We start from the raw sequence: 13,892 nt of genomic DNA on the forward strand, positions 1-13,892 counted from the left end.
AGTTGGCGTGGGCCGAATACGCCCATAACTCCAGCACGTCGGCCGCTACAGGCGTCTCTCCCTTCGAAGCATCCCTGGGGTACCAACCCCCACTCCTTTCCATCACAGAGGGAGAGGTGGCCGTGCCTTCCGTCCAACATCACATGAGGCGCTGTCGACGGATCTGGCCGGCGACTCAAGCGGCCTACTGTGTACGAGCGCACAGAATAAGAGATTGGCTGACTGCCGCCGCGTCCCTACTCCGGCTTATCGGGTGGGCCAGCAGGTATGGCTTTCCTCTAGGAACATCACTCTGCGGACCGAGTCCAAGAAGCTGGCTCCCCGGTTCCTTGGACCCTTTTCTGTGCAAGCCGTCCTGAATCCAGTAACTGTCCGGCTGGCCCTCCCGCGGAACATGAAGGTACACAGCGTGTTTCATGTTTCTCAAATTAGGCCGGTCCGGACCAGCCCGTTTTCATCCAGAGCTCCGCGACTGAGTCCGTATTTTCCCATTACCTGTGACAGTCTTTAAAGCTACGATGCCTGCCTTGTTCAAAAAGTTTACTGACATAGTAAAGAAGTAGCTAGGGAACTCAGTAAGTATGAGCAGCAATAACTTAGGGACACTTTCTTAAATAAAGAGGATTTCATCATCCGCAGTTCGTGAAAAAAAAAGTGCCACATTAAAAACAAATCAGTAGATCCACAAATTATGGATGCAGACTCTTTTCAGCTATAGAGGTAAAGGTATACTTCATGCACTTATCAGCATACAGTTTAAGGGCTTGCATTAGAGTGCAATGGTGCACAGTTGGGCATCTTTTATGGTTATACCACTGTGAATTTTGCTTTATAAATATGCTCAAGAGTCTATCATATGTTTGACATCCAGCTAAAAATTTGAAAATATATATTTTTAAATCAGTAACTTTGCAAATTCAGAGGAAATGTTTTTTGGACAACAAATGAGTCACGTTTTAAAAACAGTTTGAACAACCTGCGCTGCCAAACAGACATTTATGAAGCGCCGGCTATAACATACATGCTTACGGTGTGAAAGGACTGTGGATGTCTTGGAGCAGAGAACCGTGTTGTATTGTTGCTTTTCTCTTATGCATAAGCAACGCCAGCCTGTCAGAAACGCTCTGTGTGGGTAGAAAATGGTCTGCACCGGCGCTGGTCCTGACGCGTAATAGCGAGGGTCTCACGCTCTGAGGAACGCTTCATATAGGACCGGGTGCTTCCAAAACCAATAGATGGGGGGCCGATAAGTCTGGGGGCGATACACCTGCTGGGCATCACCTTGCTGTGCAAGTTTAAAACAATGAGGGTGGGGCACGCAGTTGCTGAGCTCCGGTGTAACTGGCCAAGATAGGCCTAAGGGTCCGCTGTTGCTGGCTACTTCAGAAAATATACGAGACCCTGCGCGACTGGTACATCTGCGGAGCTTTTACCTTCTCGAGGAATTACAAAAAGAGCCGATACCGGCCACTTTAAACAATAGGTTGGGCCCTTGTTCGCATGGTACTCTCAACAACTAAGTGATACATCTATCTTTTGTCTTCCTATGGAATCACAACAATTAAATGTTACCCGCGTTGGGCTTTTGCAATCCTGAACAATTTCAAACAATTAACCGGCTGTTGAAAAGATGGAGCGGGTCTGTGCGACTGGTTTTAGAAGTATCACTGCAGCATTTATTTTCTAAAGGGGTGAATGTTAGTTGCAACCATCTGTTGTGTTAAAAACTACTCTGAAACCATGAACCCCCTTACGGAAGAAATTCCCGTTTGATCCGTTTTTAAATAAATAAAATGCTTGCATCACTGCATGCTGTGACATCAGAATCACAAAATGAGTGTGATTAAAACACAATTAGTTTGAAAGAGCGATACTGGCTGCTTTGGGGGAAAAGGTGACATCGTGTGCAACGTGTTTTAGAAGTAGTCCAATAGCGTTAATTTTCTAAAGGGCTGAATGTTATTTGTGACCATTTACTGTGTTAAAAAACTAGCTGGCTCTGTCTCCCTCTTAGTTCAACACTCTGAAATCCCGATTTTTAAATAAAATGATCGCATCAACCCGTGAAAGAAACCCCAGTAGATGCCTAAAAACTAGTTAGATTAAAAACTAGTGGTTTGATTAAATGAAACACTTGTGAACAGGCTGACATTGCCCATTCAGAAGAAATTCTCATTTGTGCCATTTTTAAAATCGCTGCATGCTGAGACATTGTCAGAATCACAAAATTAGTGTGATTAAAACACTGTTACCAACACTTTTGACTAGATGTAAATAAAAAGCATTCCAGCTTTGTTAATGCACACTGTGAAGCAAAACGGCTTCCACCGATTCCACACAAAAACAAAGAATTGCTCTTAAGAACACATATGTCTGCATAACTGAATGTTGAGACACACCAAAGTGATAAAATAGTTTAATTAAAAACCCTATGGTTTGTTTAAATTAAAACCCAGTTAAAAAAACATAAACTCATATAACCTCTCTTTTTTTTTTTTTTTTTTTTGCCTCTCCCGTTTGGCTCTTTTGCCATCAGAATTGTTGTCTAAAGGCAAAGAAAGATGCCCAACGGATTTACTTTACCAAATTGACCATCCCAGCCTTGCCGTAATGGTCCATTTGATTCACCTTTTATTGTTTCTTTTATTTTCACTTACTGAATACGGGACAGACTTGACTGGGGGAAAGAAGGGGAGAAAGAAAGAGGGAAAGAGAAACAGCTGAGAAGAGGGACGGGGGAGAAGGGCAAAAGACAAAAACCAACAGAACGGGCAGAGAAGAAAAAAAATGCATATATCAATCACCTGGGTCACCTGCTGAGAAAGAAAAAAGAAAACAAGCAGAAGAGAACAAGAGCAACAGAACAAACAACATCACAATGATATATGGGAATATGACAGCAAATACCAAATATTAAACATTATTGTGCAGCACATAAGATCAACAGAACACAGTGTGCTTTGAGGTAGGACCCAAAAAGGGTGTAGTTTGTGGGTGTGATCACCCGTGTGTACACCTGTGAGCATGGACGCGCTTGTTTTTTGTTTTTTAAAAGGTTCCTTCTTGTAATAATCTGCTAGAGGGTGTGGGGGGGCCACAGCCCCGTCCTCCAGGGCATGAAGCAGGTATGGAGGAGATCAAAACTCCAGACATCCAGAGGCCCCCAGAACACAAGAGACCAAGGAAGACCAACAGAGGGGCAGCCGCGCCACTGTCCCAGAAAGAGCTGAGGAGAGTCCCAGATGAGGGCTCACCCAGCAGCTGCAGAGCAGAAGCCAGGGGGAGTTGCAGTGACGCGCCCGTGAGCTCCGCCGGCAGCCAGCCGCGCCTGAGTGACCGAGCCCCAGGCCGAGAGGCCGGGGGCACCCCACCTCCGAAGTGGCCCGAGCGAGCCCCAGGCTCCAGGCCCCGATAAGCGGCCGCCAAGGAGTGAGCCGGTGTGTACCTGGACGCCCATCCCCGGACACAGAGAACCACCAATGCACCGATGTCTGAGGGGGTCCGCCACTGGCAGGGGAAGTGGTGGTAGGGGGAGACATCTCAGGCCCTCCAAACCTTGGAGGGCCTGAGATGTCCCTAGAGAGGTGGCGTCTGATACCCAACCTGACATATAGACACAGACATACAGGCACACACAGACACAAACATCCATTCCCACCCTCATGCTCTCATATGCACTTACTCCACACTCAACCAACGTGGAGACAGACATAAAGAGACGCTGTACACACGATCACACTCCCCAAGCGTACTCTACAAACCAGGTCTAGGTACCCTTGCCCCTGGAGGGGGGAACTGCACCCAGACCCAGGTGGTGTTACCCTTTTCCCTGCGGTGGGGGGAGGCAGACCGCCCCGACTCCGCAGCAGCAGGAAGGCCCCACACTCCAGACCGCAGTCGGACGGCCAACTCCTCCTCCTAGCCCCCCCGCTCCAGCAGGTCGCAGAGAATGGGGGTGAGAGAAGACTCCAAACCTCCCTCCACCCGCTCATTGTAGTGTTGATGCATTTGTGTTCTAAGGTGCATTTAAAACCCAGGAGGGCATGGAGCTACCTGCCAGAGAGCAGGAGGTAAGCGCATGGTCCCTCCTGCTAGCCCTCAATGTCTACGTGTATTTAAAATTGAGAGGTGGGCAATGACGCCAGGGGTGAGGTGTACACCCTGATGGTACTTTGGATTCCGTGTATCGTGCCCACCCCCAAGATCCTATATGTATGTGTAATGAGAGTGTGAGTAATGTGAATGTCTAAGTTGTGGGATAAAATTGAGGCAGAGGCAGCCAGAAGGGGACGGGGGGGGGGGGGGGGGGGTAGCCTCCTCTGCACCCTGGTGACATACCCCTACTCCAAGGTCCTGCATGTGTGGGTGGTTGTGGTGGAGCGGGAAGAGGGAGGCAGCTGGAGATGGGGAGGGAAGGAAGGGAGGGGCAAGTGACCCCTCCCTGGGGCCAGCTCCCCCGCTGACCCCAGTAGGCACCCCCATACTCCGCGACCCGCCAGGGAAAGGGGGCCCAGGCCCATCCAGACCGGGGCCCAGTGCAGCAGCGCCTCCCGGCCCCACAGAGCCCGGGACAGTCCTCCCAACCCCACCACAGAGAAAACTGCACCCACCCCACCATCCACTCATCTTCCAGACTACATGAGACAATAAACACCCAGGCTGAGATCTTCCTCCACCTCTCCTGTATCTCCCCCTCCTGCAGAGGGAGCTCCTGAGGAGAGGAAAGCTCCTGCAAGATGTGACAATCTTCCCCACCAGTTGAAGAGCCCCCCAGGTGGCTCGATGCACCGGCGGCACCCTGCTCCAGGGCTGGGCCCCCATGCACCCACCCGCCCACAACCCGGGCAAAACACCAACCAGGACCCAAGCCCCCGAGGCCCGGTCCGGGTCCCAGCCCAGAGACGGAGCGCCCCCAGAACCTCACGCCCATCCCGGACCCACCCAGGGACAGCCAGGCTACCAGGTCAGTAACCCACGTCCGTCAGCACAGACGCTCCCCTAGCCCCGCTGCACGCAGCCGCAAGGAAACAGTCACCTGAGAGCCAACAGAGCCCCTAACCGGACATGACCGCTACCCCGGGTTGAGCCCCCCAAGGAAGATGCCTCCGGGGAACCCCCCGACGCCCTAAGCCTGTCCCTACCCCCACACCAATCACAACAGTGAAGGCGGGACCAAACTATGACCCCCCACCCCCACTAGGTGATGGAGCTGATCAAAGGAGCCCAGAGCAATTGATCTGATGTGGTGGCAGAGGCTGTATCAAGGCTAATGTAATCTAATAGATAATTTCTATATTGGTTAGAATTAAGATTATTTTTATTTTTCCAGTTCATGAGGACTGTTTTCTTGGCTATGCATAGGGCAGTGAAAACCATATGGGCTATATTCTTTTCTGAAGTGACATTATCTAAGCTGCCCAACAAACACACTTACGGTGTGTTCACACCGAACGCGATGGACGCGAATAAAACGCCCCAAACGCCCCTAATTTGATGCGTGTACATTCGCGTCTCAACGCGTGTCCAAGAAAAATCCATCTTTGACGCGCGTGAACCGGAAATGTGGGAGGAATGTGGGAGGGAGTTGTGCCAGACCGGTATCTTTGCAAGATGGCAGCTATCGAGCTAGCGCTTGAAGAGAGAGTCTCCCTTCTCTATGTACTGTGGAGAGCAGAGCAGCAGCGTAAAAGACGTCCTCGCCGTACCTGGGTCCATCAGGTCCTCCAGAGGCATGAGCAGTTTGGTGAGTTTCACCACTTGCTCCAGGAGCTGCGCCTGGATGACGGCCGATTCCAGCGCTATCACCGTCATTCACTCGGCCAGTTTGAGGACCTGCTTTCCCTCGTCGGTCCCAGCATCGCCCGCCTAGACACCAACTACAGGCGCTCAATCCCACCTGCAGAGCGCCTGTCCGTCTGCCTGAGGTTAGTAAAACTATTTAATACGGTAGTCCTTTATTGATATCTGTGCTAATATGCTAATCCATCCAGTTATACACTGCTAACATGGATGTGCTATGCTAACAGTGAATGCTGTCGGTGTTTACTGAAAGCAAACTGTGGTACAAAGACGACTGTTTATAATATTTCTAGTGATACTCAGAAGGTCTCATCAAGTCCCGATTTAATTCGATTTATGCTGTTATCAGTGTTTGCATGATAGCATGGCTGTGGTGTCACATCAATGTATGCGCTCGGTGTTTGCTGATATCAAACTAGAGCATTAGGACCACTGAGTTAACCTTTGTAGTGATACTCACTCCTTTTTATTTAGACCTGGTTTAATTCTGGGATAGTTGAATATTTGTATATAATCCCTGCAGCTGTCAGACTCTATAGCAGGGGTCACAGCCTTTATTAAAACAGAGTTAGATAAAACTGTGAACAGTTTGGTTCATCTCTAGTTACATGGTTCTATCTTGATAAGCTGTCTTATCACAGATTAATTTTTCAAAAATATTAATGATTTAAGCAAGGAAAGGGCTACATGTCAACATACAACTCTTTATTTCTATTAATGTCTTACTTCATTCCTACCTGATTGACATGTTTAGGAATTATGAGTGATTGGCACACTGTAGTTGTGAAAGTTGCTACCAATCAAATTATGATATGTTAAAGTTAAAACAAAACACAACTGTTTTAGATATTATCTAATATACATTTTGTAATTATCCTTATAATTACAAAATGTTTTATGTAAGATTCATGTTTTGTGATTTATATCTGACATCACAAAAGTGTTTTGGAATTTGAATAATGTATTTTGTAACTGCAGTACACATAATACTGATTTTGAACAATTTTGTCCAGGTTCCTTGTCACCGGGGACTCCTTCAGGACCATCGCGTTCAGTTTCAGAGTCGGTGTGTCCACGGTGAGCCAGATCACCCCCCAGGCAGCGACGTCCATCTGGGACTGTCTAGTGGACGACTTCATGGCTGTGCCTTCACCTGGAGACTGGCGGTCCATCACAGAGGGATTCCAGGAGCGCTGGAACTTTCCTCTGTGCTGTGCAGCTCTGGATGGGAAGCACGTCCAGACAAAGGCACCCCATATATCATATAGGAGACACACACATTGATATACACTAAATATTCATTTCATTTCTTTTTTGTGGTGCCCAAATTGATGCACCTGCTTGATTTTGTTTAAACAATTATTGCACACTTTCTGTAAATCCAGTAAACTTCTTTTCACTTCTCAAATATCACTGTGTGTGTCTCCTGTATGATATTTAACTGACATTTTTTATTGTAACAACCAACGATTTATACAGGAAAATAATGTCTATTAACAAGGTTGCCCAAACTTCTGCATCCCACTGTATCAGTATATTTTGTCATTAGTATAATATGAAATAAATTCTACATGTGTCAAGTCGTGTGCCAACATTTGCTGTGTAGTAGAACTGAGACATTAGTCATTATAAAAATTTATTTGAAATAATATTAAAAGTCTCAAACAGAAAAACATTAAACATAAATATATAAAATATAAGAATTTACAGAGAGACAGGAATAAAAAGGACCAGCTGCTCTCCAGAGCAGGAACAAGGCTGAGGAGGAAATGCTCCATTGGAGACTGGTGTGGCCTCTTCAGGGACCTCTTCAGGGACCGTACTGGGACCCGTCCCTCATCTGCCTCGGAGCCGTCCTCCTCTGTGGGCCTGTAAAACAGCACAAAACACAAAGAAATGAGAAGGCTGCTACTAGATTTTAATTTCAACATTGAAAAAAAAAAAAAAACAATAACAGGATATAATCAGATTGGTTGTAGATATTTAGTAAAGGTGATCACAAGGGAATCCCACCGACTAAAAAGGTATCAGTGCTTGCTGTACATATCTGTGGGTGCAGCAGCAGGAGCTCAGGGACTGGGGATGCTCTGCTGCAGAATCAGTTGGTTCTATCAATACAGTATTAAATGTTAACAGGTTGAATATAATAATCGTAGAGTAGACAGTGGTCCCTCATTTATTGCAGGGGTTCTCAGAATAACTAGCCCCTGGCCACGCACTTTATACACTGTTTTCCCCACACTCATGAACATTGGTCACAGTTCTCACAATTGATTCTCAAAGTGCAAACCTTTGTAGATTGCAAAACGTAAAAGTATTATTATGCCACGGTTTGTCTTCATCTGCCTGCCACTTTCGTGCGCCTTTTTCCCTCACGGTGCAGGTGTCTATTTCCGAATGAGGCTCATAGTTATGGGTGTTTTTGTGCTGTTTTTTCTATTGGACGCGATGGTTATCAAAACCAAACGTGATAAATTTGGCAAGCGCAGGAGATTTGTCAATCAGGCTGCAGAATGCAATGCTGTACTGTGCAATAAAAAATCAGCGAAAAAGCAAAGCAGTGACGGATGAACAGCGGGACCACTGTGTGCTGTTTATTAATAAACAATAAAATATATTCCTAAATGACAACATGCATAAAAGCAGAACGGTATTTGTACGTCAGTGGGAAAATAGCGGTGGCTTGCTAGCTTTTGTGCGGCTTCCCCGGGTCAGTGAAAACTTTCAAAAGAGAAATGAATGAACTTACCAGGTTGCCCGATCTCTTCACATATCTTCCTCCAAGCTCGGTCCTTTTTATTCCTGTCTCGGTACTGAAAGCAGCTGGTGTTGTACAGCTCCGAGTTGTTTGCTACCGCATTGATTAGCCTTCCCCTCCATTGAAGTATGAAAGGCTTTGGCTGGATCTGCCCCTTTGACCTAGGTAACAGCCACGTCACCAGGCTCCTGATTGGTTGTCGCGGCGCGATTTGACGCTGGAGTTCAGATTTTTCCAACTCGAGCGGTAGACGCGAAACGCACGTATGCACAAAATGCAACACAAAAACTCACGCGCGTGGTTTTATTCGCGAGTCAAACGCGCCAGACGCGCTGCACTGACGCGCGTTTCACGCGTTTTGGCGTTTTCGCGACGCAAATCTGCTTCCGAATTTTCGCGGGACCCGCAATCGCGCGTCATCGCGCCTTTCCATTGACTTTACATGTAAACCTGACGCTCTATTCGCGTCCATCGCGTTCGGTGTGAACACACCGTAAGGGGGAAGTTGGAATGTTACATTTCAGACACTTCGATAAGTCTTCACATATCTCGCGCCAAAACTTCTGAACTGGTGGACAGAACCAAAGAGCGTGGATATAATTGTCCGGTGACTTGGTTTGGCAGTGTGAGCAGTTGTTGGTAGACGAAAAGCCCATCTTGAACATCCGATGACCTGTATAGTGCACTCTATGTAATATTTTGTATTGAATTAATTGAAGACTGGGATTTCTAATTAGATGAAAGGTTTTTAAGCAAATCTGAGACCAGAAGTTTAGGTCTAAGTTAACTGATAAATCCGCTTCCCATTTTGCAATAGGAAGTGATATTGATTCATCTGTTTTAGAAAGCATTCTGTATATTTTGGATAGTAATTTGGGGGTTTTAAGAGTAAGAAATTGAACCACACTTGGTGGTGTTTGTAGTTCAACTTGACCCGGTTTAAATTTCTTTTTTACTATGGATTTAATTTGTTGATATTCTAAAAATCTTTTCTTGTTGATCCCATATTTTGTAACTAGTCCGTCAAATGAAATAAATTCTGTTCCTTCTAGTATATGTTCTAAATATTTGATTCCTTTACCACTCCAATCAGAAAAGTTTATCATATTATTGTTTTGTAATATGTCAGGGTTGTTCCAGATAGGTGTACGTTTGCATGGGATTAATGAAGACGCCGTCAATTTTAGAAACTCCCACCATGCTGTCAGAGAAGAGCTGATGTTGATGCTTTTAAAGCATTCATGTCGTTGGATGTTTGAGCTGATAAATGGTAGGTCTGAGATCTCTAGATTAGTGCAGAGTGCTTGTTCTACATCTAGCCAAGGTTAATCTAAGAGGGTGTGTTTTAGCCATCCTGAGATAAACTGAAGCCTGTTGGCTAAGAAGTAGTGCTGAAAGTTAGGCAGTTCTAGTCCTCCTTTATCCTTGGTCTTTTGTAGTGTTTTTAAGCTTATACGTGGGGGTTTATTTTTCCAAAGGAATTTGGACATACATGAATCTAGCGATCTGAACCAATCTTGTGGTGGTTTAGTTGGGATCATTGAGAATAAATAATTTATTTTTGGTAAGACCATCATTTTTATAGCGGCAACCCTTCCCATGAGTGATATGGGTAGACATTTCCATCTAGCCAGATCATCTTCTACCTTCTTTAAAAGTGGGATATGGTTTAATTTAGTTAGATCTGCAAGCTTGGGAGAAACATTAATACCTAAATATTTTATATTTCCCGATTGCAGTGGTGTAGAAGAGGAATTATGGAAGGAGCAATTAATCGGTAGGACTGTAGATTTTGACCAGTTAATTGAGTAATCTGATATTCTTGCAAAAGAGTTTATCAATTCAATCACCCCAGAGATATTGGTTTGTGAATTTTGGAGAAAGAGTAACACATCATCTGCATAAAGGCTGATTTTATGTTCCACGTTCTTGCATTTTATGCCCTTAATTACTGAATTCTGTCTAATTGCTGCTGCTAGTGGTTCAATAAAAATTGCAAACAGTGAAGGGGAGAGTGGGCATCCCTGCCTGGTGCCCCTCAAGAGACAGAAGCTGGAGGATGTCTGGTCATTTGTTCTAACACAAGCTGTTGGGAAATTATATAATATTTTTAACCAGTTTATGAAAGAAGATCCAAAACCAAATTTGTGTAAAGTTGCAAATAGAAATTTCCAGTTAACTCTGTCGAATGCTTTTTCTGCGTCTAAAGAGAATATTGTAGTTTCTAGGTTTTTACTGTATGAGTAGTCTATCAAATTAAGTAATCTACGTGTATTTGTTGATGAGTGCCTACCTTTTATGAAACCAGTTTTGTCAGGATGAATTAAGAGGGGGGTTATTTTCTCCAGTCTCTTTGAGAGAGCTTTGCAGATTATTTTAAGGTCTACATTTATAAGGGATATTGGACGATAGCTTGAGGGATATACAGGGTCTTTGCCTGGTTTTAGCAGGAGATTAATGTTTGCAGAATTCATATTTGATGGAAGTCTGCCCTTTTCTTTAATTTCCAGCAACGTTCTGTAGAAAACTGGTGCTAGAATCGACCAGAATTCTTTGTAGAATTCTGCAGGAAAGCCGTCTGGACCTGGAGCCTTATTATTGGGCATACTTATCAGGGCTTCCTGGAGTTAACCTGGTGTCAGTGGTGAATCCAGTGCCATTGCTTGAGTGTCCAATAATTTTGGAAGAGTTATGTTGTCCAAAAACTGATCAATTTCTTTTTTAGATGGGTTTATTTGTGTTGAATACAATGTTTTATAGAAATCCCTGAAAATGTTGTTTATTTGTATCGGTTCATATATTGTGTTCCCAGATGAATCTTGAACAGCACATATAGTTGTTTTTTCTTTATTTATTTTTAGCTGGTTTGCTAGAAATTGACCGGATTTATTACCATGTTCATAATTTTGTAAGCGTAGTCTTTGTACTAAGAATTTTGTTTTTTTATCAATTATCTCATTTAATTCTAGTTTTGTTTTGCGTATTTTGTTCAATGTTTCCTGATCTTGGTGGGACGCGTAGGCTTCTTCTAGTGATTTGATGTTTTTTTCTAATTCCTGAATATTTTTGTTTTCTTTTTTCTTTTTATGTGATGAGAAAGAAATTATTTTACGTTTTAAACTCATATAACCTCTCTGACACCCTGTGTGTTTCCACACCTGAACGCGCATGCGCACACGCACGAAACCGGTCAAACGGGTTGTCAAACCGGTTTGGTTTGCCGCCATATTGGACTAGTGCCATTGTATTACTACTCATGGACTTTTGATTTTTTATTTATCAGGGCTTTGGATGGAATTTAGAATGTTAACAATGTTTTTATTGATGTTATTTAAGCCTTAAGGTGGTCTCAGAGGCATTTAAGGAGACCACTTTGTGGTCACTTTGCTACTTTTTTAAAGCCTCCTTAATTAGCTCTGCAACAACTACAACCCTAAAACCTGATCAAGAACCTCTGGCAGAGAGTATTTGACATTTTACACATTTTGAAGACCTCTGTGACCTTTCACTCACATTTAGAAAATGTTAAAACTCTGTTACTCTCCTCTGAGGTTAATCTCTTCCTCAGCAGGATGTTTTCTTTCCACTCTGATACTCATCGCTAGTAATGGCTCTCGTTTTTCAGAGTTGCCGTTTTTTTAATATGGAGCTCATCATCACTGTGAGGTCCTGCAGACTTTGCCCTCTCTCACAACTCAGCTTTCACAATTCTTTAATTCACAAAATTAAAGCTCCTGTTGTTCTTGAGAGGAAAAATACTTGTGACAGATAGTTTACCTGCTCTGCAAAACACCTCCATCCTTTTCACATCTGCTGCCTGACGACAGAAATAAAAAGCAGCTGTGATTTCACATTTTCAGGATGTTTCATTGGTTGCTGATGAGCTGTTTGATTTCCTGATTAGCTTTGGTGACAATAAAATGTATCTAAATTTACAAAATCCACCTTTGAGTTTGGATGAAATACCAGAATTATAGCTGGATTCAAGAACATTGAAGGGTGTTAAATCTGAAGCAGTAACATGATTTGTTACAAAGCAATAAAATTTTTCTGATCACAATTATAGGGTTTGCTGAGTCTGATCTGATTTTTGTATTTACTCTAAATTGGACTAAGCCTGTATCTGGTGCACTGTAACTTTTAACTTGCGACTTGATCAAAATGCTAAAGATCCTGGTTAAAAACTATTATTCTGATCAGTCCTGATGAGAAACATTAGAGCATGTTTGATACATTATCTGACTAATATTATGGCTTGCTGTGTAATGCAGCCCATTTCAGAGGTTTGTGCTTTGGTTTTGGTGAGTGAAATTCTTGTGTTTTATGAGTCTGTTGGGCCTCGGTCACACAGGCAAGAGACTGGTAGGTAACAACCCTGGCAACCCTGCGTTTGTGATACCCACTAATGTGTGATCACATTTATGTGAATTAATTTAAGTAATTTCACTTTCAATGTAAGTGATATTTCCATTTGGGAATGCCCTAAATGACTACAGTAATTTTAACAGGAAACTTGGTAACTACCCTGGGATATTTGTAGCGGACGCTCCATTTTTGTACCAGTAGGTGGCAGTGTGAGACCATGGTTTGGCCTGTTGTTAGCAGCCTGACGCGAATGCTCTGCGCTGTTTTCTCATAATGGCGGAGTATTCAGGAAACAGCAATCCACGTCTCCCTGTCTGATCATTTCTTTCCTGTTTACAGGTTTGTATCGTGCCCGAAATAGAATATAATAGCAATCACATCCATTATATAGCATAGATTAACCATTACGGTTGGAAAGTGAAAGCGTACAACATTGTGTAGTACAGTAAATTAGACTTTTGTAAATATTTGTTTACGGCTTGAGCAGCATGCTATGGTTAGCATGTTAGTTTGGGTCGCACACCTCCTATGCTCTGTGATGTTAGTGATCGGCTCCCCCGTTATTCTGTATTGTTTTAGTATCTTGTTTTCTGCCATAAAGTGTTTCCGTGAATTCAGTGCACATGTCAAGATGGTGCTGATTACACCATTCTTTCAAACTATTTGAGATTTATAGATTTGTCCTGTTGGAATTCATTTTGAACCAAGTCTTACAAGAAAATTGGTCATATTTATAACATTGGAATGTGTTAATTCTCTTTAGTCTAGTTGGTAACAGTTGGTAACACATATGGAGAATGTGTGAGCTATGTTAAGAATAAGTAAATACACAGTTGTAATACTGTAAAAGTAATAAAAGGAGTGCATAATTGTGAATTTGAATAAATAATGGTGGAGTATTCAGGAAACGGCAAGCCACGTCTCCCTGTCTGATCATTTCTTTCTGTTTACAGGACACATATACAGTTGT

General features: G+C 43.7%; 1 protein-coding gene and 1 long non-coding RNA gene across 2 annotated transcripts; one reads left to right on the plus strand and one right to left on the minus strand.

Annotated features, from left to right (window-relative positions):
- Positions 1 to 5,427: 5,427 nt before the first annotated feature.
- LOC309700005 (uncharacterized protein) lies at positions 5,428 to 7,379 on the plus strand. The gene is made up of 2 exons (XM_082523325.1): positions 5,428 to 5,924; positions 6,813 to 7,379. The coding sequence occupies exons 1-2, from the start codon at positions 5,572 to 5,574 to the stop codon at positions 7,081 to 7,083; spliced, it is 624 nt and encodes a 207-aa protein (XP_082379451.1). The 5' UTR covers positions 5,428 to 5,571; the 3' UTR covers positions 7,084 to 7,379.
- Positions 6,743 to 9,314, minus strand: LOC309700006. The gene is made up of 2 exons (XR_014274551.1): positions 8,549 to 9,314; positions 6,743 to 7,668 (listed from the first exon to the last, which is right to left on the minus strand). It is a non-coding gene; the product is annotated as an uncharacterized lncRNA (long non-coding RNA).
- Between the last annotated feature and the right edge of the window lie 4,578 nt (positions 9,315 to 13,892).

The sequence above is a fragment of the Aulonocara stuartgranti genome (genome assembly GCF_965226115.1).
Source record: "Aulonocara stuartgranti genome assembly, chromosome: 23".
Taxonomy (NCBI): Eukaryota; Metazoa; Chordata; class Actinopteri; order Cichliformes; family Cichlidae; genus Aulonocara; species Aulonocara stuartgranti.